Source organism: Danaus plexippus, chromosome 4 (genome assembly GCF_018135715.1).
Source record: "Danaus plexippus chromosome 4, MEX_DaPlex, whole genome shotgun sequence".
NCBI classification, from domain to species: Eukaryota; Metazoa; Arthropoda; class Insecta; order Lepidoptera; family Nymphalidae; genus Danaus; species Danaus plexippus.
The window spans coordinates 7,854,833-7,882,326 of NC_083538.1; the positions used below are offsets into that span (position 1 = coordinate 7,854,833).

Genomic DNA, 27,494 nt, shown 5'->3' on the forward strand with positions numbered 1-27,494 from the left:
CGTTCGTGTGGGTTAGTTGCTTTTAGCAATTTTTCGTGGTTTTCCTCTTCCTGTAACATGCTTAGAAAAATAACGGTTATTATTAAATCTCTTAGGGTTCGCCAAGACCTAGGTCTAATGTTATATTCCCATCTATGTTTATAAAATTTAGATATTCTAATGGAGCAGTGATGATAATGGAGCAATGATGACGTCGTGTCAGTAAAGTTAATGGAGAAATGCTAATGTTTTATGACTTGTAAAATTTTAACGTTAGCTAAAGTCCAATGCAATATGCCATTCAGAAGTTACCAATTTCTTGATCAACACGAAACAATTTTTCAAGATGGATTGAAGCACTTTACTGATCCATTTGCTCGGCTAATACCTGGCTATACGGAGTAAATACTAATTCCAAAACGATCACAGAAAGTTGTAACCTCTCCTAACAACTTACTACCCCTGTCAACGATTATATTTCTTTTGGTATACCAAGTTTACTAGCAACGTACACGCGGATGACTTCAAATGCCGAAGAGTGATTTGGTATGGAAAGCAATCTGAGTTGTCTTGATACTGACAAACTTAAACATTTTCATCCATATTATGACCCGAGGGTAATAATATTCACCAGTGATTCTTTAAAATGGACAAGATTCGGACTGAACTCAGCATTCTGTAGTCTATCATATTTCTTATATTCAACACCAAAATCAAAATTATGAAGGAAATCTCACCAACGGTGAATACGTGAAAGAAGAGCATCAGTAGTTCGTATTCTCCTATAACCGACAGCGTGCTGTCTTTTGTTTTAGGACTTGAATGAGTACTGCCCTATAACCAAGAGAGCTTGCCACGACATATGTTTCTATAGAAGGGTTTTCTTAAAATATGGAGACAACAGGCTCAGCCGTTAGGAATTATATTATCATATTACGAGTCATCTCTTGTTCGTGAATCGAATTCCAATTATACTTTTCTTGGTTAAGGCGTTATGATGTATACAGAAATTGGGAATAGACTTTCTAAAACTCCTTGCAAGACCGTTGAATTGTATTTCTTGGTTAATGGTTCTGGAAATTTTTTTTTGTCGGCTGGGACGCACTTTTCCTTTTGAAATTACGTTACAGAGTTATTCAACACACTTTTTAGAAGAAAGAGCACTCAATATTAATCGAAAAACTACCGAAGTCATCGGCGAACATATGTCCAAAAAGAGCAAGCAGATGATTTATTTTCGTCTAAGGTATTAACTATTCAGTATTATTTATTATGTCTATAAGTCTGAATCAATATCAACATTTATGAATGACTACGTTGAAGTTTTTAAATGGATCATTTTTAAGAACGAAACAAATACCAACCCCATATGTAACAATAATTGTGAGGCCAGTTTTTTTTTTTTTCTAAAAATTTGTTCCCAAGAACATCTCAACAGAAAGGTCATGAGCTGACAAAACATAAATAAACCGATTATAGTATTATCCGAAAGGAATATGACCAGAACCGAACCGACTCCATCTAGTTCGTTAGTAAATGACGACCAAGGATTTTTTTTTTTTAAAGATGCTCTAATAACGGCACAACTAGTACCACTATCAAAAAGGGCAGTAAGAGATAAATTTTGAACTTTTTTTTTTACCATAGTGGTGAATGTAGGACTGCTATGTTCACTTATTGCGAGGAAATAACTTTAGTAATTGACATTACTGTTGCAGTAGCATCCTAAGGGTGACGTTGTTTTGCATCTATAGCAAAATAAGCCCGATCCGATGATAAAATGATAAGATCTAATAATAGTTTGAAGTTAAACGGGAGGTTTCTTGTGATAACCATCGTTAACTCTACTTTTTAATCTTGCAATGGCAGCTACAAAAATCAGTTTAGGTACGGAATGAGTACTTACGTTCTTAATTTTTGTCACCTGCATTTTCAATAGCAGCTTCCACAAACGGCATTTTTTTGACTTAATTTGTCGTTGATAACTCTTCGCCATATGTTTCGAACTTCTTGAAGAAAGGAAATTACTTTCATCCGAACTTCCTACTCGTTCAAAGATTCTGGTTCCTCAATAGGAAACAAGATGCCCCAACGTCTTCATCTCAAAAATTGTGGTGCAACGGTTCTCGAGTCTTCAAAAACGTGCGGAGTTGTATGTTGAACCATGCGATTTCATGTAGACGATCCGGCGGTTGAAAGTGTGGCGTAAGACGTCCCTGCTTCTGATGTGAGAGCGAGGGGATCCTCGTGGAACCTTGGCCAAGACCCTAGTCCTTTAAAAGGCTTTCGAGTCTGGGCGTTAAGTACCGATGACGATGGACAGGCTTCCATTTTGAAGCAAAGATAGTCTTTACTCAAAATGATACTTGTTTATTGCTAACAAATTCTTACAATGAATGTCAAGAATTGTATAGCGGAGATTCTACCACTGTGGCTCCTAAGAGCGACCAATGTAGAATGAATTCAGTACGATTATGCTTTGACTTTTATATGGTAAATTCTGTATTACAATTGTGGGTACTTGGAAAAAACTAATCACCTGATGTATTAATAAAATTATTAACATCGGTGAAGTGGGTAATTTGAAAACAATTATAATGAACGAAAACACGAAAAGGAATATTTTCGATACGAAAAGGCTGTCGGCGCGACATATATATATATATAAGTCAATAAAAGATTAGTCCTAGCTTCAATAAGACAACAATCGTAGGAAATGAAATAAATGACCATAATGTATTTCATAACAAAACAAAAATAAACTAAAAATCGTAAAAGTAATATTTTAAATTTATAAAAAGCTAATTAGCAATAAATGAATCAGTGACTTTAATGAAGTAGCGCACAGGAACACAATAAATATTGCAAAACAAATATCTCTTTAAAGAAAATTATAATATATATGAAATATTATGTTTAAATACAATCAGAGCTCGTCGTTTCGGTAACGTATTAAATATGGAAATAGGGATAAAATAAACATTTATTCAAATATTTTTCTCATAATAAAACAGTTGGCATTTTCCAAATTGAATTTATGTAACTGAGATAAAAATCAAACTGTAAAAGAATGAATACACTGAAAGATGATTTAACGTTAACAAAAAATATCGTAATTTTCATATATAATTATATTACAATTGTATATATTCTTACTATTGGGTATATATTTACTAACAGTAATTTTAAAAACTACTCCTGTATTGCACAAAATAGTTGCAAAATTAGCTACTAGCCTCTTTTGCGAGCACTTTCTAATGGTTTGACATTCAAAGGATTAAGTTTTTTGTAGTGAAAACTAATTGTAGTCTGTTGGCAAACCATTTAATACATTCATGTAAGAAGCTTGGAGTTTCTGAGCCTGCAAATAATGACTTTTGTTTTGAATAAAGCGAACATTATCTGTATATAAAGCATAACTGGACGAAGTTAAACGTCGAGATTGTAATAAGTGGTACTAACTGAAGGGTTATAAGAAAATTATAAATTAATTAAACAAACTAAAAAACATCTATATTATTTCGGGAATGTTTTCTAGATTTTTGCAAAATAAACAAGCGTAATTTTAAATGAATCATTAATTAAAGTTTACTTTTTTTAATCTCTCACTGAATAGTTAATATGTATTAGATGTATGTGATCTACTTATTTATTAATAATTTATATATATATATATATATTTTGTAAATTATATGATTTTTCTAATTTCATCAGTGTAAGTCATCTATTTCTTAACTGTTTGAGGTTTGACTAAAATATCCGTATAATTATTCATGTCAAAAGACGTTTTGTCTCCTTTAATAATTCTAGTAGCTTCGCTTACTCCAATTACATTACCTATGCCTGTGAATTTAATTATTTTACTTTTCATGTATTATTTTTCAATATTTATTAGGAGTGTAGAACACTAAAATAGTATTGATTTGCGATTATATAATCTAAGGGAACCTTTAAACTTATTATACCAAACAATAATTTTATTTATAAAAAAATTCCTACCTAATAAAATAACACAGTTTAAAAAAATAACATTTAGTTTAGATGAAATAAATTATGATTTTTGAATTTCTAGACTGTACTTTAATTAATATTTATGATTAACATTTCGTCTATAAGTACATGATCAACAAAATGCTGACGTATACTCATTCTCACAATGCTTATGTTACGAAAACGACCTTATAATGTCCACAAAAATATTCTATAATTCAGAAATTTAGACTTCTACATATAATTTAATCATTATATGTATCAGTCTACGATCACACACAAAATCATCAATGCTGAGTGAAATCAAAACAATCGTTTGAAATCCAGCCTTATAACAGAGATATTCCATTACAATGTCCTTTACTAATAAATTTAAATTCTGAATTTTACCACCATAAATTAATTATCTCCCAAGCTCGCTGTGTGAATTGAACGCAGTGCTTTGTATGTTTGAATAAATATTGGTTCCTACGTACGGCTGTATTGACATAGACTGAATATATTAACTTGGACAATGGCGGAGATACGCTTCAAGAGTTGAAATAGTCTCTCACGCTGAGATTAGTTGGGAACTCGGTTATGGGACTCCGCTAAGATTTAATTAATATTTATATTCAATTATTCAGCACCGAGGCGATCGAGCCGTTCGCTGTATCGAAGAAATTTATTCATCAAACGGACATATTAATTGGGACGATATTAAAATATATATATTAGTTGGTACATAGTAATTGTGCATTTCATAGTAAATATGTACAGTCATAAAAATTATAACCTACAAAGGTTTATCTGTTTCTTATAATTAAGCTTTCAAAATATAGGTCATGATAAAGATCCTTAAGAAAGACCCATTTTAACTCTATTTTTTAACAACAACTTTTTGTATTTCAAACAGTTTCGGACAATAGTACGTAGATAATATATATATATATAATTTTAATAAAGGTATTGTCAATTGATTGTTTTGAAACCTCATATTCTTTTACGGTTGTGTTACTAGCCTTAGTAAGGTATTAAGAATATTGCAAGTAACTTTGATGGATACTTTGAAGGGAATTCGCTATCAATGTTTCAGAGATGAATTCTATGACCTTGTTATTATAATAATGATTTCTAAATTTCCGGGTTTATATAACAATATTAATTATAAATACAATAAAGCTTTTGTAACTTAATATACTTCTGTGAGGAACCAGATATCTAGAATAAAAAATTTTACTTTGGACACATACAGAAAATAATTAAATGCATTTTAATGCACACATAGAAGAAACATTCTGAAACAAATCTAATTGGAATTTTATACGTAATTATATGTATATATTTAAATAAAATAATCATACGGTTAAAATGTTTATTATATTCACACACCACACACTAAAATATATGTCTCTTAAATTACAATTTTAAAATATCCTCTTATAAAACTTGAACACACTTGTCTAAATTTTAATAGGTCTATGTTTGAAAAATATTTTATTCAATAAAATTTCCTAAGTAAATATTGCTTTCACGTTAATTATATACATAAGGTACTTTTGAATTGAATTATACACGATGAGTATTATTTCAATTTTAATAAGAAAATCCTTAATATTAAGATGATCAGAAAGATACAAATAACTCATTTACTTTAAACTTAGAGTATAATTCCTTTATCGAGATGGTGTCGTACAGGGATATTGTGTTATGGTCCCGGGATTGTGAATAATAATGTAATATTTTATATTTTCGGAAACAACAAAGTTTCAAAGGAATAATGTACAAAAATACAGGAATATTAAGGATATAATCTTAAGTTCCTAGAACATTAAACTACTCTTTGGTGTTGTGTCTCACATATTTTTCCTAATATTAGTTACATGTTTCTAAACATTAGAAATATCTCATAAACGACATATAAATCGTAAGTAATAATTGTAATATTTTTTTTTTTTAATAAATTCTCCTATAACTTTATATGAAAACAGATTCTAATTTATAAGGTTGGTATACTTACAGCATTTTTTAACGAGTCATCTTAAAATTGGCTCCAAATTCTTAAAATAATAATTAAAAACTGACTTATTATTTGGCACTAAACTTGGGTAATCTAAGAATTTAAATTAGTGGCTAGATGAAGGTCCAGGAATAGCATCTTCTGTTGATTTCCATCGACTTTCAAGTTCATTTTTACTTTTATATTCCCTATTGCTTACATTTTGATGACTGTATCTACGATGTTCATCGTAGCCACCATCGGATATATGAAATACGCTGTCAGCGCTTGTTTTTCTTTTGCTATTTAAAGTTATTAAGCTTGAAGCCGCCGGTGATATTCGATGGGGAAACCTTGGGGAACCTTTAAACTTTTCACATGAATTTTGATGAGACATAGGTTGCTTATGTGTTGCTGGAAGTACAAAATTTACCTTCGTTTCAGGCTCAGCTATATATTTTTGAGGACCTGAAGAAATACTATTATTTGACGTGTATTTGGAGCAACTTGCATCATCATCAGTTATCCGTATTATAGGTCCACTTTTGGCATACGATTCTCTTCTCAATTTTAGTTCTGGATGTGGTACATGTAATGTATTACAAGATAGTACCATTGAATGTTTCCTATTACCGGGAACCAGACCAGCAATCATGCCTACATGCATCTTCAAGGCAGCAGCAATGCTTTGTCCAGTCGGATCTGCTATGGACATTGTGGACGCCTTGCGGCTTGAAGATCTGCTTCCAAAGAAACTTTTTATTCTACTCAACCATCCTTGGTTTTCCTCACGTCGGTTCAGGCATAGATTATATAAATCTATAGCTGGATGAGATTTACGGTTGAGTTTGGGCTGTGAGCTAAAATTGACAGATGTCCTTCTACAAGTATCAGATGGCCAACTGGCGCGAGGTATGACTGGTGGAAGGACTGACAGTAACAGCACAGGCAAACCGCCAGTCACGCTTGGCGTGCGAGTTGAAGCTGGACGTACTTCTTCTTCCTCAACTGGGTTCAGTTCCGACTGGTAATCAAAATTGCATAATTTAATATAAAAATTAAATGTGTGTTATCATGACTTCAACCAATTTTAAACCTAATCGCTTTGAAAACCTGTGAATCTAATTTGTAAATAAGAAATAGAATTAAAAAAAATCATCATTATAGTAACAAAAAAATTCAATTTTGATGTATTGAAGACTACATAAAGTTTCTTTCTCACTTACTCTCTTATGCAACAAAGCTGATGTATTAGATCCAGTAGATAATTCTAAAGGTTCCGCAAGTAATTTTTCAAGCCTTCCAATTTCTCGGTCCAAAGCTGCCACTTCCCTCTTGTATACTTTGTTTTGTATTTCTATTCTGAAGTGTAATTCTTGTGTTTCATCTGTCACAAATCGTCTAGTTTTACACTCTAGTCTCAATCCCATGCTTTGTATTACAGGATCATCTTCAGCTGAAACGTTAACATTCGTTAGTATCTTTTTGTAATTTTAAAAATGTATTATAAGAACATTTAATAAAAAGTCACCTTTTCTTCGAATCGCTATAATTTTAGGCAAAAAAAGTAGGCATAACGTAGAAGTCGTAGCTATGAGTATTAAACTAGTTATTGTTATGTAAGCCAAAGTAGCCCTTTCTGAGATAATAGTGCCAATGACTACCACGCTAGCACTTGTAATCACAACGGAATATACACTTATGCCAATATACTTAGAGTCATTTAGGGCTGATATTTCAACGTTTCGTGTCTCCCACGCCATGTAAACCCCGACTATAAGCAGCAGGCCCTTGTAAGCATAAAGGGCACATAACCATCCTGTCGTGTTTTGTGATTTACAAACCTCTATCTGCGAAATTAATATTGAAATTTTCCATTACTGTAAAATAATTTGGTCTAAAATATACGTTTACAAATAATTTTACAATTTATATTAAGTATGTATTTTCATGATATTATATTTACCTGGGGTTGATACACTACACTACGATCTGTGCTACTAATTTCAATAGTCAAGTTCTTCAAGTGACGTTCCATAGGATCCACAATAGCCCACAAAGTTACGATTAAACCGTCAATAACAAGAAGAGCGCAAACTAATGATATGAGAGGAGTGTCTTGGAGCAATTTAGTTTTGCATACTCCGCTTCTGTTACTGGAAGGATATAGTAAGATAATAATAAAAATCCTTCAGTTGTGATCTTTGATATAAAAACCTGATATATTGGAATATTTTTACCTAATGAATATTCGATGAACGCGATATGTTTTGGCAAACATAGATCCAAACGCCAATGAAAATCCGGCAGATAGTATGTATACTCTGCTCTGAAATATAAATAAGACAAACACTAACACAGGAAAGGCATGCTAGTTTTAAAAATAAACTTTTAATTATCCCTTCTATAAAATATTGACCTTTAGTTTAACTATAAATTCTATACGATCTTTTGAATCTTATATCATATTACATTACAATGCATTTTATTTTACATTGATACATAAATATTATTTGAAAGCCTATTTTACATTAATAAATTCTCAGTCATCAATTAGGATAATTGTCCTTGGTAACCATATTCATTAATAATTAACAGAAGACTAATGATGTTGTCCGGGAATTATTTCTTAATGTAATCTTGTTGCTCTTTAAATATGCAACGTACAAATTGTCGTTTATTTTGAATTCATTTAAACATTTTCTCCGTAATTTGTTATGTTTAGAACAAGCAATGTTCAGGAGAAATAAAGGAAGTATCATGATTAATTTAATACTTTTTTTAAAAAAAGAATCTGTATTTAAATCATACTAAGTGATACTATATCTCTATTTTATAAGTAATGAAAGTAGAATCTTATTTGTCTTATTGACATGGTTATTTTATATTTCGAAAAAAAGAAAACTGAATTACTTTTAAAGTTTGTTAAAGACAAACAAATGTTGACTGTTTATACATCCAGAAGGAGTTTTTGGATTTCAATATTTTTTCGATTTTTTAAAATTGCATTCAAAATAAGAAGATGAAATGAAAGATGAAAGAAAAAGGTTTACAAAACATTTATCTATTTTTAGAAATTCCTTCTCTTACTCATGGAGGTAAAATTCAGAATGTTATATTCAACTTTAAAAATTTAGGTTAAAAGTATTGTCGCTTTAAAGTAATAACGTGTACTCACAGTGCATAAGGCGGAGAATGGTACATATGAGGGTAGAATCGCATTATCGACTCCGAGTAGAGCAACCGCAGTGTACACTAACACGCATCCGATCAACGTCATATTGTTCAGACGAGGCGACGACAGCTTTATAAATCTTAACCGAATCATAAAACGAAAAATTAACATTCATAAAACATAGTAAATTAGTTTTAAACTAATATGAAACTACAATTATTGAAATATAGTACAAAAAATTATTATTGTTTTTTTAATTTCATAAGTATATATGTATATATATGACGTTAATGAATATGAAGATTACGTACCTTCGCTTACTATAATGCAAATTAAATGCCAAAAAAGCCAGAGACAGTGCCACGCCCGCGGCCGACATGGTGGCCACCGCTAGTCTGGCGGGCGCCCAGACGGAATCGACCCTCAAGACCAGAACTCTTCTCGCCGCTGGTACTCCTCCAGCCCATTGAGGTTTCGTACATTCCGAGCAAGACATTTCATGCCCGTGACTATATAGCGCCACAGTTTTTGGCCTTCCTCCTTGTAAGCAATATATAATACTATTACAGATTCCAATATCAGGCTAATTCAAAGAAAGTAATTTGTACTTTTGAATAATGGACGAAAAAGTTTCCATTCTCATTAAGATTTAATATTTGATGCTGAGGGATATTAATCTTATCATAATCTATTCGGACTTAATAGTGTGGAAGAATATTATATTAAAACGTTAGCTAGCTGTTGGTGCCTCATCATTTCGTTAATGAGTTTTTCGTCTATCAAAAAGAATTTCATTTTCATATAAATAATATGTTCTGATGATACTAAATACATAAAAAGGGAAACAGCAAGTTTGTCGTTACAAAATATATATTTCTAAAGCTATATTCCTAAAGCGTTATAAACTAAAAGTATTATTTTATAAAACAGCATGCAGAATATTCAGGTTCTCTGTTTGATGAAAATGAATGTGGAAATATATAAAACAAAAAGGCCTACGACGATGATGGAATTAATTACCTTGTATCTGGTAGAAGGCGGACATGCCTATCCGATCCGCTCCATTAAACGAGACGGGTCCCTGGAAAATAAACTAAAATAAGTGGTCAGGACGCCCTTCGTTTTTTAATTCGACCTTTTTTAAAATTTACAGTAGCGAGATCTGGCCCAGTCATTATTCATATGGGTAGACTAATAAATTTCATTCGTATAAGTATATCATTGTTTGTTACGTTTGTTACATAATTTTTGTAGGAAAAATTTTAGCTCTGTCTTTAAAATTGTATTATTTATATGTATATATTCTATATATTTAATAATTACAGTAACCATAATACAAATAAACGAACTGAAATTCTTTATTACGTCATTATCTTACACAATATTAGTTTTTAGGAACTCATAGGAATTAATTTTTTGTCACTTGAAATGTATTATTGTTTTGAGTTACAGTTTCATATAAGTGAAGCAGCAAAATCTTTGAAAAAAACTTCATAGGAATAATCATCACGTCAGTTCATATTCTACTCAACGAAGGAGAACTTGATTCGAAAAAGCGGTGATAAAATTAAGACATGTTTTTCTGAAGTGTAAAGTTACAAGCATTTAATTAAATCATATCATACATTAAAAGTTTTAAATTCTTTTAACTCTGTTTAATTTTATTTAAAAAAAATAATTATTTTTAAATATACTCACTGATACACCAAGGAAACTGAGATTCGCGAATTGGTTGAGAAATTCCAACGCCATATCCTTTCTATCGTAATCGAAATGTCGTAATTCTAATTTATTTCCATCGGTCTGTGGGTTCTTCCATAACTGTTCAGCTCTGCTCAATGCAAGGGCCATCGCCCACACAGCGTCATATGTGTGGGGTGCGTACGGTGATATCGTTGCACCGGCCATTTCCATTTCCCGATAAAACATTTCGTTCGTCTAAATAATTAATACGGATTAAATAGTCTTAGTTTATTTTAAATGTACAAAAATTTATTTTAGTGCTTTGAGAATTTCTACAACATATTTTAGCTTGTATTATAACTATGAGATTAGAAGTAATGATTTTTTAATTAGTATTGTTAACTTAATTAATATGTTTTTTCTCCACAAGCTCATTTCTTCATGCTATATACGGAACGTTTTTAATTTTTCATATATAAAACTTTGCAATTGATTGTATTCATTTAGACTCTAAACGTAGAACTAAATAGTTTACGCGAAGTGTGACCATTCAAACTTGCACTAAGGGCAGTGTAGAACTAATAATATAACAAAAATTCCACTGAACAACTTACAAGTCCTGAATATGATACTACATCTCCAAGTATTCCTCGATGCGACGTGACCGACACCAATCCTTCCAGGGCTCGTGCGAGATGAGCTCGTGAACAAGGCGCTACTCCACGAATACGAGGAGGTGCCCCAGCGACCAGCCAGGCGTACTCCGCCCCAAACATACCCAGCCGGTAAGCCTGTGGCTCAACACAACCACTTATACATTATATAACATAAAATCTCTTTCATATTTTTTATAACTATCGTTCAGTTTATCGTGTTTTTTGTAAACATAATTTTTTTTATTTTTTTTGATTTGTATTTGTATGAAAGTGTTTCAAAAACTTGAGCTAACACAGAATTTCTGTTATGAAAAGTTTTTAAGTCCTCCCACGTTAATTTATGATGTTATAAGTGGATACATTAACCACATTTACATTTCTAGCAAGTTTGTTAAGAAATTTTCTTTAATAGGTCTATTTACATTATTCAATATTGACTTTGTAATTATTTTTAAATTGAATATACATTCTGGCTTCGTATTTTATGTTCTGTTACACTCTTGCAAGGTAAATATCGTCATCAAACCCACCAGGTCGTACAAGCGTTCAGAAGGTCTATTGGAATTCGAATTAATTCCCGGGTAAAGGTTTGCTTTGCCCGTTCGTTAGGTGTTATTTACAAAGACAGTTTTGATTGCGTAGTATCAAAATGAAATAAAAAAGGATTTATACTTAAAGCAAATGTTTCACAAACATTTGTTTTATTATGATCATTAAGTTTTTATTTCTAATTTATTAATTTACTTAAAAATCGTCATAGTTTTCTAACATGCTAAGCTTATGGCTATGGTTATGCTTTTGTTAGTTTGATCCGGTATAAGGAATATAAAGTTACTAGCAAAAAGTTAGTTTTCGACTAAGTTCATTCGTTAGGTCTATACTAAATATTTCTTAATATCTACATGAAGACGTGATGTTATCTGTTTGTATTATAAAAACATGAATCTTTGCATAATCCTAGTATCTGTTAAATACATAACTTATGATGAATGTGAAAGAAGTAAAGTACCCTCAAGTAAGAGAAATGATAATATCAAACGACTGCTGAAAGCTTTTGTAAATAAAAATGACGTTATTTATCTACGCTTGCACCTTTGACTTATGATTTTTAGAGCACTGTGCCGTAATGTCATACTTTGCATATTTTTCTTGCACTTTTCTGCTTATAAATTAAGTCTGTAGCACTTTTATCACCATAAATCTTGCAATGTTTTACTTTTATCATTAATTAATTAATTACATTTTTTCTTATGAATTTAATTAACCTATACAAATATTTATGTCCGTTATTGATATCCCTTTGTTTTTATTATTATAAATAATGTTATTTACACTTGTGATATTTAATCGCCTAAAAACAACAAATGTTAAAGTAACATAGCTACAGTTACTTGTTAAATTGATATACAATAAACATATTCACCTCACAAAATATTTTTGGTATCATCTCCCTGGAGAAACTGCCTATAATAATCCGCGTGTCGAGCTTCTGCAAGTAAACAGAAAAAATGAATCGATTTATATCCAATTAATCGTTTTCTTACTTGCTATAGGTACGTGTTGGAGCCTGATGATCTCGTTTCATGATTGAAGTACGTCCGCAGACGTTTTAAGGCGGAAATTAAAATGGCCTAGCTTAGTGTTAGGTCTCACAAAAAAATTAATTAATGTTTGAGGAAAAGCAATAACGACGGTTCTTGTATATACGTCTTAATGAACTCATTTTCGTTTACTTTTTCATGACCCAATAATAAAAAATTTAAACAAAATAGTAATTAACTTCAAATAATTTCAGTTCTGTTTGATTTGTTTTTTGAAGTAAAAAATAATGATTTGTTTGGTGGGTCATAATTTGCAGATCAAGCTTTGCTGTAATTAAAAATATGATGATATAAATTTAGAAAAAAATCGAGAACAATTCATTTTGCTTTGCTATTGTTGAATAAGCAGGAATATCTGTTTAAAACGAGAACAAACATTTTGATGAAATGATCAAGTTACAATAGATTATTTACATCAATCCTATCTGTTACATATCTGGATTTCTCTACATCGTTATTTTGGATATTAAACCTTAAGTTGTTGTAGTTGTTCCTTGAAATCTGTTTCAGCGAATGTAATAGACGCTGCGCAAGTAATGTTGGCCGCCTCCAGTTGAGTTACCAGCTCATTGACTGCCAACGAGTAAACCTCTTCGTTCTGCGAGAATGCGGTCACAGTATCCCAGCCGAATTGTCTGCATGTCCAATATTGACGTATATTGTAATTTAATATCTTACATGGATGTATCTTTTTAAATTATTTACTCTACTAACATTGAATTTGCAATTAAGTTATTATTAACAGGTAGATTGTATTATTAGTTTCTTTTTAGGATCCATATAGCGTATGTGATATGTGATATTTTTATATAGCTGACAACAAAGAACATCTTATTAATAAATACAAGTAAACCATAGTCATAATTAGTTGAGAAAAATTAAATTATTACATTCTATGCAAATATTTAACTTATTAAAAACAATCATATGCTTCTTTCTATATTTAGTAAGCGTTTTCAATATTGAATATGTAAGAGAGAGCTAAGTGTAGGTATCTATCTAAATATTTAAATAAATGTTAATATTCTACGATAATCAGATACGCGATGGGAAAGTTTTAGACGGTACACTGTTGTTTCTCGTATACTTAATAGTTAGTATTAAACTATAAGCGTAAGAACATAATACGTACGACCCGAGTTTAAAACTTTTAACACTCTACGTCACTGGTGTGAAATTATTTAGTATATTTTGACATGTTTGTGTTTGTGACAAAATAAAATTAGTTCGAGAAAATTTAGGGCTGTGTTAATAATTGAAGAAAATATAAAATGCAATAAACCTTTACAAAAAATATGTTTCCCTTGTTTATTTGGAACATCATCTTTTTAAATTCCTTCTCAATTACATTAATTAGTATGAAATATTACCTTATGAAGGCTATTCGAGCTGGATTGTGCGACGAGTCCGGGGCGACTGTTCTACAAAAGAGGGGAAATTCTGAACGATCACTGAGCGCTGGAGATGTTGAACCGAAAGATACCTGTTGAAAGAGGTACTTGGATGCTTTAACAGTAACAGTATTCTGTAAAGAACTTATTAAATAAGATAAATTTAATTAAAGAATATTTAATACAAAATGAGTCACATTTTTCTCAACGAATTTCTCTTGAAAAAAGAAATTTATTCGACATATATGTAAGAAAATAACATCATATATTGAGACCTATTGTTTTTAGTTCACATAAATTTTGTTTCTGAATAATTTCTGAACTAAAGTTCATGTGACATATTTTATTAAAATCTCTCTTTAATAAGAATATTAATTATTTGATATTAACACGAAGCAATTAGGTTTCATTTACATCTAATTGAATCTGAAACGGTAAAATTAATATGTAAGTTGGTAATTTAAAAACGGTTCAATTATATAAATTATATTAAATTAAAAGACTATTTATTATATGCCATGAAAGGAAAGGCAACAAAGATTAAGTCTTAAAGATAAGGCTTTCGCAATAAAACATTATATAATCGTGCACTTAAAGAACAAGTCCTGTATGCAATTATTAAGAATTGTTTATCACTGAATAACAGCAACCAATCTCGTAGGTCCAAAAAAATATATATTTCGGTAATTTACTAATAAATTGCAACACATAATTAAGATTTTCGATTTTGGTTGTTTCATGATCTTAGATTGTGTAAATAACTAAAATAAAAACTATTTCCTTGCCTACTTCTAAAAAATAAATATATGCATTTTTATTGTTTGCTAGCGGTCCAAGCCATATTTATTATAATATTTCTAACCTGAACGATGTTCCAATAGGGTACTATTTTTGCAATGCTCTCGGTGACTTCAGAACAGGCGGTGCCAAGCAACATAATGAGACGAGATTCTCTCTCAGTGTAGAGAGCGTGGAAAAATCTGTCCACTCCAACACCCGGATCACACTGTGTACCAAGAGGGCTTTAATTATTAGTTTTAAGTCTTAAGAGAAACAAGTTTTGATATTAACATTAAGCTGACTGGATCTTTAATTAGATTCCAACTTCTGTTTACCACAAAGTATATGAACAGCTAAATCAGTCTTTCGACATCAAAGGAATGCTATATTTTCATTCTCTTTTACACGTACCTTCTAGACACTAATAAATTAATTCTTAACATTATTTGTAAAATAAGAATTGTAATAATTAGGAAGATATAAGGAAAATCAATTAAAAGAATATCAGAGTTTGCTTTGATTACCGATGGGATACAAAAGCGACAATGATCTCGTCAATGATATACACATATATATATATATATATATATATATATAATAACAAGAAGCACATTTCAGTATATTACCTTAGTATCGTTAGTTAATAAGTGTAGTTCGTAGCCAGGCAGTAAAGCTCGCTGGTTGACATGGTGAATCGCCAACTTAGCTGCTGCTAGCTCCGATATCCCTTCAGCTCGTGGATAGTTTCCAACCGATAGTTCGAATAGGCCCAATATCGATATTATATGGTTTGTTTTTCTTTGAAGGTCTGTTGCATAAGAAGACAGTTATAATAATTTAAATCCCTTTAAATAATTTTTTATATTTGTAGTATAACGATATTTATATTTATATTATTTTTAAAAGTCGCAAAATAAAAATAGAAACTCCCTACAACAGAAGTCAGCTACCCGTAAACAATGAATCTAAAGCAATTGAATCTTTTTGTTTGTGATTTGAATCAAGGAACAATTCTTTTATTATGTTTTCATTACATAAAGGTGTGTTACTATTAATGATTTTTTTTTATTCATTTTATAAAATAAAGTACATTTAGCAAAACAGAATTATTGGCATCGTTCTGAAACGGAAAATGACTGGTACATTTTTAATTTATGCTTTTTGTTATTTAATAATTTTTGTTATTTTAATATAAAATACCTACTTTTATACGTTTTTAATTAAACTAGGAGAAATACGTTCAAATAATATTTTTGACTAATAACAAAAATTATAGTATAATTCCATTGAAGAGATAAATGGAAAGCAATAAGCGTTCGAATTGTGAACCTAATTTTGTGATTTTCTTGAAAGTCTTTAATCTATTTCCTTTTCAATAAAATAAAAGCCTGGGCGAGGGTGAGGGAAGTATTAGGAAGCAGCGACTGTTTTAAACTAATTTACTGTACAATTCTACAGAGATTTAGGATGGCTGTAGTAGAGAGAGCTCTTTGAAGAAATGAATAAAAAAGTAAAATTTACGACTTTATTGACGATAATGAACGATTTAAAATTCCGTACAGAAATAATTTTATTTTACTAAAAACGATTTAATAAAAACAAATATTGTGTATTTTAAAGAAAAATTGTTAAATGTTTTAATAGTAAATAATATAGGGTTACATTCAGTAGGCAAGTTCATTTTAAAGTATTACATTCTTCGACCTACTATTATAAATGAGGAACTAGCCACGTTAGTCCATCTTTCAATTAGTAGCTAGTATCGATGCGATCGTTTTAGAGACCAGAAGTCATTATCGGTCCAACATTGTAAGATTGTCAGATCTTTTAAGAGCTTAATTCGTCCTAGTATAATCATTAAATAACAATTAAGGCGTAGAGGATTTTTTAAGCAAAATTTAATTATTAGCTACCGTTATATCTGACATCTACGAAATTAATTACATTGGTTTCGTTATATATAATTATAGTGGCCTATAATTTGAAACCGAATACTTATTTACTCTAGAAGGACGTTCCGTATTCAGGTTTCTTGAAGTAAATTTCTCTTTAATATAATCCGTTCCATTCATTTTGTAACTGTTTTTAAATACATTAGCAGAATAAATCAAGGATTTGAAACTCTTATTTATTAAGTGTGAAACTCTGATAAGTGAAAGCAACGAATTTGTATAATATTTAAGGCTTTAAACGGGTAATTCTTGAATATGTACATATATGTATATATGTGCATAGACTGAATCTGAAAAATTTTTTAGTGACGGATCGAATACATAAATAGATAATTGAATTTTAAGGCAAAGCCTACATATATTTTTAAATAACTTTATCGACGGATCAACGCTTAAGCTGCTTGGCCATAGTCAAGTAAACAGTATCATTAATTGAATAACATTAAGCGGATAATATTTTTAGACCCTATTAATCAAAAATGAATACTGAAAAAAACTCGATCGCTATATATTTAAATACATTTACAAATATACTTAGATTTATTTTTGACTTGAGCTATGAGTAACTATGGTTTAGTGGTAAGAAATCTATTTAAACGAAGATCTCAAGGGGAATTAAAGAGAAAATAAAATGTGTCTCATCGTCATTACAAAAACTTAACTGTCTAAGAAAAATTAATGAATTGATCACCATCGCCACCCACTTCTAAAATCATCTATAACAAAATTATCAAAAAAATAATTCCGTATTGCAAAATCATATTCTTGTCTTTATGTTGTTATCACAAAACAGATTCGATAATAGTAATTATTAGGTATTTTAATTAGATTCCTAATTAGACTTTAGTTTCAAATATATTTTGACTCTCAGAAGGAACCGAATCGGAACAAAGTTTAATTACATTCAACAAATTTTAATTAACTTTCATCATTCTTTACTTTGATTGCTCTTAAAGTGGTTTCCATGATGTTACGGCCTCGAGATGATACGGTCTTAGTTAAAATATAAATGTAAATGTTTGGGGAAGGTATTTTACTTAAATACCTTTTATAATGCATAAGAAAAAATGGAAAAGTAATTGTAAGAACATTTAATTTGATCAACATCAACAGTTACATAATCGATAATGTGATTTTAATTTTTCAAGACTATGTAATGTACATTGATGTATAAGTAGATGATTAAAAAGTGCTTCGTAAATATTTATTTTAATGAGCAATGTGATTTCTTATAATTTTTGTGTAGGCAAGTACTTCGATAATAATTTGATTAAAAATTTTTTGTAATATTTTTAATGGTACATACATTTAATTAAGTTTGTTGATAAAAATATGATTTTTAACAAATGAAAGTAAATATTTATTGCAAGAGATTGGAATTAATGATTAATAATATAAGTAACCTCTTTAAGCACTTTGATGTGTAAGGATATTACAGTATATTTTTCAGGTTAGCATCCATTACAATTTACAAAGTTATCATTTTTTTTCTATTTATTCTCAATAACGTTTAAAAAAAACGATATAATCTTGTTCTTATTTTACATTTACATGAAATCATTATTGCTTCTTGTTCCAATTTCCTTATGAATATAGTTAAGATATCACAAGTGTTCTCGTCTACTGTATTTGTATTTAGTTATAGCGAGGTTTGGAACATTTTCATAGTGTATAATACTTAAGATAGTAATAAACGTTAAAGTTTTGCCAATACCAATAAATACTTCGGTCCATAACTATTTATTGTTATTGGAAAATTTATACATAATAGAGTTAATTTTGATAATAATAACTTACAATAACACATCTACTGAAGCAAAATGATTGTCTAAATTCATTTTTTTTATGTGAAAGGTGGCAAACGAGCAGATGGCCTACTTGGTGGGTAGTCGCCACCGTCGCCCATGGACATCCGCAACATGTCTTATGCGGATGCGTTGAAAATAAGGAGGGATGGGAAAAATGAAATGACGGGAAAAGGTAGGAATAGGGAATGGGCAACCGGCTCTCTCACTCATCGTAAGAAACGCAGCCATTAAAGGCTACCTCACGCCGATCTACTGTGAGAGGGTGGTACTTCCCCGGTCGAGCCATCCCATGTTCGATCTGTAGTTACAAGGCTACAGCTAGGCTCTACCACCTACAAAATTTGTTTCTTACAAAACAAAATTTGTTTCTATTGAGTATTTTAATATATTTTTCTGGCAGTATTATTGTATCTTATATTTTTCTTAAAAGATAGGAAATACTATATTTACTTTTAAAAATAAATGACTTACTATAATTGAATCACAAATACTTGCAGTTCTATATCATTTTGTATACAAAACAGCTAGTAAGTTTATTTTCGTTTACTGTGTATAATCTATTAAATTCTCAATGAATGAATGTCTTGACTTAGACTTTATACATTTCGTACACGTATCTTCTCGTGATAGTTAGGGTTGAAAGAGGGTTTGGTATTGAGATTAGTTGGAAACTTGATTATAGTTCTTTACAAAGATTTAATTAATTTGTGTGTACTTTGAAGTTTTATTAGTAAGATATATATTCAGATGTTTTCATAACTTCTACTCTCTTAATATATGACAATAAAATCTTTAAAAAAATATCTTTTTGCCTTAGAATACATTAGAATAGACATTATTCATTGGATTCAATGATATCTGAGATTCCAAATTTAAATTTAAATTTAAATTAAGTTTTGGTTTTCGGGTAAACTACATATTTTTTTATACTCTATATTTTATTAGCTATAATACATTTTATGCGAGGTTTCAGTTATTTTACAGCAAACCCGATCACGGGTAAAGGAGATGGAAGTGTCTGTCAGTTCGTTTGTTCGTCATATTATATCGCCAATGATTTGTTGTAAGGATTTTGTTACTTTTTATGTGGTTTATATATTGTCAGTAACTCCCTTCATATATTGTAATACGCGAGGTTACTGAAACGTCGGGTAAACGTTTATACTATATGTATATATATATTGATATATTATTTTTAACACGTAAATAAAGCTACGATACCCAAACATTATATAACTGTAACCTATTTGAAATTGAATTATTGTCATTTACGTTTCTTATTCACTAATAGTAAATAACACGACATAAAAAAAGAAAAGTCTAAGACAAAGATACTTACTGTTAGCTAAGTCGCTTTTTATTGGTGGGGTGTTTTTAATTGAAGGTTCGGGACGGTCTTTGGAAAGTGTAATTGAGCTATTTGTTGCAGAATCTTGAAATGAATCGGTTTTGTCACTATTGAAAAGATTCAGGTTTTTTTCTGTCACATCATTACTTTGCTTGACGATACTTCTGTTGAGTGTTGTCGCGTAATCATAGAAGAGTTTTGTCTGCGTCTCTTTATCAATTTTAAGTTTTCCCATAGTTTCGTTTCTTAATTCTTCAACCTTTGAATGATGCTCTTTCAAGTTATCTCTCATACTCACTATACTTTTCTTTGTATTCGAAATATTATCAGGTTTAAATTGATTTATTAAATCATAATTTCCCATTCTTGATTCATCCGAATACATTTTCATAAAAATATTGTTATCAATTGTAAAATTATTATATTCTGATTTAGGAGTAATTTCAATAAAATTATATGCTTTCCGTTTTCTTCTGAATCTATTAAGTAGCTCCTGGTATTTGCTTATGGTTAGATTGTTATCATTATTTAAATTAGAATTCTGTTCTGCAGCATCATAATGCTTAATATCGTTGATAGTTTCAATTTTTGTATTATACTTGTAACCTTTGATTATATTGGCTTCGTTATGTTTATGCGCTGAAATATTGTAATCGACCATCTGTATGGGAGTAAGTAATATGTTGAGGATTAAATGAAGGGTAAGGAGGATGTGGGGTAAGTTAACGATGGGTTCTAAAGGGGGTAAGCAGTACAGTAGCGGTCGACGTTGAAACCTCATGCCAGGCCGGCGTTCAGCGCCGACTGTGCTGTAACAAATATATTAATTGTTAATAAATACAATTTCGTAAAGGTAATTTCTTTGGAAATTCCCTGCATTTTTTAGGTTACAATTATTTTTGAAATTTTGTTATATAACAGTACGTAAAACATAATTTAAGTTAAAAACTTTTTAGCTATAGGTATTCTGAAATTGTAAGGTTAAAATATGAAACGAGTTATTAAAGTTTTATTTAAAACTAAGTTACTCCGAAGTCTTCACAAAACAGTTAGGTACTTATTTGGTGTAAACTCGTTTGAAATTATGTAATTATTTTTCAGGACCAAACAAAAGCTCACATCCGAAGTTTTTGGCAACAGACAAATAATGTAAAAATTGATTTTCGGTACCTTTGAACAGAAAATTCAAATTAGACGCTGGGATATAATTTTCTCAACGTACAAAACATTATAACAATTTTATAATTTTCATATATTAAATAATTAAATAACATTAAGTAAAGAATAATATTATTTATGTTATATTATATTGCTTGGTGCAAAATACAAGCTAGGTAGAATTTTTTTATATGATTTAAATTATGTCACTAAACTTAAGTCGTAAAGGGAAATCATGCTTTCAACCTTATTGCTTGAAATAATAACGATGGCGAAACAATGTTCCATGTAATGTATTTAGACTACTGTCTCATGCAGCTATAAGAGGAGAAGATTTAATTTGAATACAACGTTGATGTCTTTATCACAGAAAGAATTAATATTGTTCAAACGTATTACGCCTTTTGTAACTAAATATAAGGTGTCTCTAATATATTTAAATAAACTGTAAAACGTCTTACACGAAGCCACAAACCATTCTGTTACAGAAGAGGCTGGCTCAAACAGTTTTGACTTTTACAGTGTTACTGTTTATTATGTGGATATCAAAAATTCTGATCATTTTATATTAATACTAGCGTTACCCGCGATTCCGTCTGCGTAAGAAAAATAATAAAAAACTATGACATAGCTTTAAAGCCCGATATGCGCCCTGCCTCCCTAAGTTACTTTTTATTACATCAGCTACCAGCCAATAAGTCCCGTTAAATTCGGTTCAGCCATTTTAAATATTAGCCGAAACAAGAATACAGTCGTATTGTGTTTACATATATATAAAAAAATAGGGGTTGGTGATAAAAAAGCAAAAATTTAGGGTTGTATTTTTTGATGCCACATTATAAAAAAATAAAAATAAAAAATTTCGTTCAAAAATAAAAAAATAAAAAAAAAGAGTGAACAGCCCTTATCACTAAAAGGTATGAAAAATAGATGTTGGCCGATTCTCAGACCTACTCAATATGCTCACAAAATTTCATGAGAGTCGGTGGAGCCGTTTCGGAAGAGTACGGGAACGAACATTGTGACACGAGAATATATATATGGGGTTTTCCAATAGGGACGCTTGAACTTTGACAGCTGATTGCGGCCATGTTATTTGAGTGACAGCTGTCAAATGCAGTGTGTTATATTCATTCCGTCCTTCCAAACCACCATGGCAGGTTACAGTGTCGAGCAGCACGTGCAGATCATAAAATTGTTTTATGAAAATGGGTCTTCAGTTCGAGCAACGTTCCGCGCACTTCGCCCGTTTTACGGTCGCGATGATCGTCCTGCCGAGTCGACTATCCGTCGATTGGTGGACAAATTCGAGTCAACCGGGTCAGTTAACAATCAGCCGGTTCCCGTGCGTCAACGTAACGCGAGATCTGCCGAGAATATCGCCGCTGTGCGCGACAGTGTCCTCGAAAACCCGCGGCAGTCAATTCCGCGTCGCGCACAGGAACTCGGCCTTTCGCAGACGACAACTTGGCGAATTTTGCGTTGTGACTTGAGTCTGCACCCGTACAAGATCCAGCTGACCCAAGAGCTCAAGGTTAATGACCATAGACAGCGCCGTGTGTTCGCTGACTGGGCATTAGAGCAGTTGGAAGTTGACGCCGATTTTGGCAAAAAAATCATCTTCAGCGACGAGGCGCATTTTTGGATGAATGGCTATGTCAACAAGCAAAATTGGCGTATTTGGGACGAGACCAATCCACACGAGGTTCACCAAGTGGCAATGCACCCGCAGAAAGTGACTGTTTGGTGCGGATTTTGGGCCATACAGAATTATTTATTCTTATATTAATTCATAAATACATTCCACACAGAATTATTTATTCTTTGATGAAAGAAGCGTTTCTCTATTAATTAAATTAATTAGAACTCTTTTGATTTTAGACCACTAAACGTACCTTACAGAATCATCATACCTTGTGTATTTCGTTGGTAACAAAATAAGGCCATTGTCAATTTTAACTCGAATTTTATTTGTTATTTATGAAGGTGGAGTATAGTTCCTGTATAAACTTCTTTAACATAACCAGTAACCAGTTCACAGTTATTAAAGATAATATATAAAATCGAATCCTGGCTTCGTTAAGTCAAATTTAAATGTGTAACATTATAAAAGAATTTTCTAATTATAATTTTTTATATAAAATGAAGTTTGTTAAAGAGGAAATGTCTATAAGAGAAGAATCGACGGCTTTTGTTTTATAGATAATGGATTTTATTTTTATATAAAAGAAATCGCATATGCTAGAACAAAAAATATGCATCGACATTTTTTAATGAATGGTTCATCAAATGGGAACAGGATTTCCAGCTGCGGCTTTTGTCACATTGTGGTCAGTCTGTTCCAATGGATCCAATTCAGCCTGAAAGAGTTAATGTTGTATTTGACTGTAAATCTATTTAATCATAATGTTATATTTAGCCTTTGAATATATTTTGAAAAGATGTTGGCACATAATAATTGAGAAATTATAGTTTTTGTTTATGATTAATGGTTGGTATGTATGGCTGCTGTGAAATTATTTAAGAGCGATGATTACTCATGTTCAAGCGGAAAAAGCATACCGGAATTCCTAAATTCTTGTGTCAAAGTAATCTGACAGAGATTTTCTTTCGTATTTCATTTTTAATTCATTAGTTTTACAACATCATGTAGTATTTCAAATGCATTTAACAAGATAAGGTTGCATATGCTCGTATAAAGAAAATGTTCAGGACTACATATATAAATTTGATTTATAATAGCGCCCAAGCTCAGTCGATATAAGAGAGACCAGATGTACCATTCAAATTTAAAAATCATTATATAGAGGCAAATCGATTTTGCACAGATCTTTTACAAATTGAACAATTGCTTAAATTTATAATACTGTGGAAAGTATTTAGTAAAAAATATATTTTGTTGTTGTAAGGTTTCGAAAGGCCCCAGTGCTATAAATTTTCAGATTATTGTAAGCGAAATAAATCAGTCCTGTGAAAATTTATTTGAATTTAATACAATGAGTCTACTACTACAATTAATTTAGTACTTAGTTATTTCTAATTAAAACTTTTAGAATATCGTAGTTTTTAATTTTCTGCTGATTTATTAATATTAATTTCATTCTCAAAATTAAATAACACGAAAGAGTATTTTAAATATGATTCATAAAAAAATCTCTATTCAAATTTTCAAAAACTATTTAAAATTATAACTTCAATTTACTGTTATTCAATAGTGAAAACTTTTATATTGTTTTAAAGGAATTAAACACGCTTTTATTATCATAAATACAAAAAATATTTATTAGTCTATATTCAATGTAGTCATTCGGAACCATTATCATAAAATATTTGATATTATTTTAAACGATCCATTTATATATATAAGTAACTCAAGAATATTTGGTAACTACAGCGTTTTTTTAAAGCTTTTTTATAATAATACGTAAATTATACGACAAGAATTTTTTCCGGAATGAAACAAAATCTGCTGCTCACTTTTTTGTTTCCTTCAATAGTATGTAGATAATATAGGACACTTTGTCACCTTGGCGCTGTAAAATGAAGATAAAAAGTTATGATCCATCAATAATGGGACATTCGTAACAATCGAGATACACTTTTAGAGACTGTCATAAGTCATAATCATATTTGGTACCGTATTGCAAATATTTTACTGTTATATTTACTTTGTAAACATTAATTCACAATGTACAAATTTAAAATAGTAAATTATATACTAATAATATATTAAGATAAAATACTAATAATATGTTAGGTAAAAATAGTTTTTATTGCCAAAGAAAGAAGATTAAAATATTTTTTTAATTAACTAAGGTATATTCCTAAATTCAAATCCGACCTGCCTATTAGTATTCTACAGATTATGATCAATGCAAAGCTAGATAAAAGTGTGGGTCACTTTCATAGTCTTCGGGTTATCATATATAAAGATAAATTTTGTTATGTAAATATTTACAGGTCTCAAAAATCTTATGCGAGAAATAAGGAAACGTAATTTAATAATTTTAAATTTACGTTTTTTATGTACACATTTATAAATGTACAATTATTTACATTTTAGATAAAAAATAAAAAAGCTTTCTGATATTTGTATACAGATGTAAAAAAAAACAGTGTACTTAATTTTCCTTCCATAGTGACAATACTTCCGAACCCTTCTTAAAGATATACCTACTATAATCGATATAGGATAGGATATAACTTAAATTTTGAATGTGGCGTGCAAAATCAACTGTAATGATCCAAATTCAACTGATGCCCAAGAATAGGACACATTCAGCTTTAGATTTTTGATATACTACGTAAATCATGACTGGTTTAATACATTGGTGAGTAAAGGGAACAGTTGGCAAACGTTCTGCAATCCGAGAGCCTTCGGTTCTATCCATGTTTCTATCAATTTGTTCGAGATTCAAAGTCTATGTGGACATATGTTGCTTGCTTCCGTGCCAAGTAATTAATGCTGGCGTATCACAAAGTCGATGATGTTATATTGGTCATCAACTATAGATTATATATTTACGTCCGGATTAAATACATCTCCCGCGTCCTCTTCGAACCCGCGCCCTCACGCACGAGAGGCAGTCCTTTAACCTCCAGGCCACCACGATTATACAGTACAGTATGATACTATACAGTAAATCATGAATATTATTCTAACTAATATCAATCAGCGATAATATAAATTAAAAAGCATCAGTATAAGCCAACTATTGATGCCCCCAATCTGTTTCTGGCTTCGCTAGTGAGAACATTTCTCTTTATTCCCCATCTACGGCCGGCTGTAATGCGACATGCTATAGATGAACGATAAAAATTGAGATAGTGTATTAAAAGACACTTACAAATTAGAGAATATGAATAGTTACACATTAAACAGAAGCACTCATAAAATATCTAAGATTTTTTCGTGTACACATTAAAATATGTTACTAAGGTTTTCGGATACTACTCTTTTTTTATAATTCTATATGATCTTGACGTTTCGGTTCTTGTAAAATAAAAAAAAAAACGCGTAGTATACGAAAAATTAGTGATGTTTAAAAACATCTATTTTAAAAATTTTCTGTAATTAAATTCGATTAAATAACGCAAACAAAAATATTTCTGAAGCATGTAAAGGTAAGACAATTTAAATTAAAATCTCTGATTTGATTCGAATTCAAAGGGTATCGTTAGCTTTGAGGTAATATAGGACTATTTAGATATGCTGTTATATTAAATCAATTTGTGCTGGTTAAGGAATACCGTAATGAAATTTCAAATTGTTTAATATACTTAATAAAACTTCGGCTTTGTTTAATATTAAAATAACGTTATCAAGCTAGTAAGATGAATGCTAATTGTTAAATGTTTAAATACCAGTAAGTAATTACGACAAGTAACAACATGAAAATCATTAGAATCAATGAAACTAAAATGAATGTAATATTTTTTTTTTAACTTCTGATAAAATTAAAATAATCAGCATTTCAATGAAACTAGTGTTATTCGGATTTACTACGCGGATTTTATTATTTAAAAACTACATAATCCCGACGTTTCGGTTACTTTGCAGCAACCGTGATCACGGGCAGACGAGGTCACCTCGTAATAATATCTTTAAATAATAAAATCCGCGTAGTAAATCCGAATAATACTAGTTTCATTTAAATGAATACTCGCGAAAATCTTAGATCTCATTAATCAGCATTTCATTCAGAGATAGGTGTGAGTATTTTGTATAAAGTTTTCTGTAATGTTCTTATTTATTTTTTTCTTAATTTCACTTTTATATTCGACTTCGTTGTATGTTTTACACGTAAGGTAACTCTCTCGGTGGCCTGTTAATTAATGTAAACAAAGTAGAAAATTATACGCTTACATGATCATACATTACATCATATTTATAAGCAAGTAAGATAATTTTCATCTCTCTTCAAAAAACTCCTCACAGTTGACAAAGAATAAATGTTACTTCTCGCAGATTGGTCAAGTTTAGGATGTTTAGAAC

At 30.5% G+C, this 27,494-nt stretch overlaps 1 protein-coding gene across 1 annotated transcript; it reads right to left on the bottom strand.

Moving 5' to 3' along the window:
• Positions 1 to 5,670: 5,670 nt before the first annotated feature.
• Positions 5,671 to 20,633, bottom strand: LOC116768457 (gamma-aminobutyric acid type B receptor subunit 2). The gene is made up of 16 exons (XM_061524683.1): positions 20,489 to 20,633; positions 15,860 to 16,041; positions 15,316 to 15,459; positions 14,433 to 14,545; positions 13,535 to 13,697; positions 12,885 to 12,950; positions 11,420 to 11,596; positions 10,821 to 11,060; positions 10,143 to 10,203; positions 9,434 to 9,662; positions 9,126 to 9,261; positions 8,188 to 8,276; positions 7,914 to 8,103; positions 7,479 to 7,797; positions 7,174 to 7,403; positions 5,671 to 6,971 (listed from the first exon to the last, which is right to left on the bottom strand). Exons 1-16 carry the CDS (start codon positions 20,631 to 20,633, stop codon positions 6,075 to 6,077), a joined length of 3,381 nt encoding a protein of 1,126 aa, XP_061380667.1. The 3' UTR covers positions 5,671 to 6,074.
• Between the last annotated feature and the right edge of the window lie 6,861 nt (positions 20,634 to 27,494).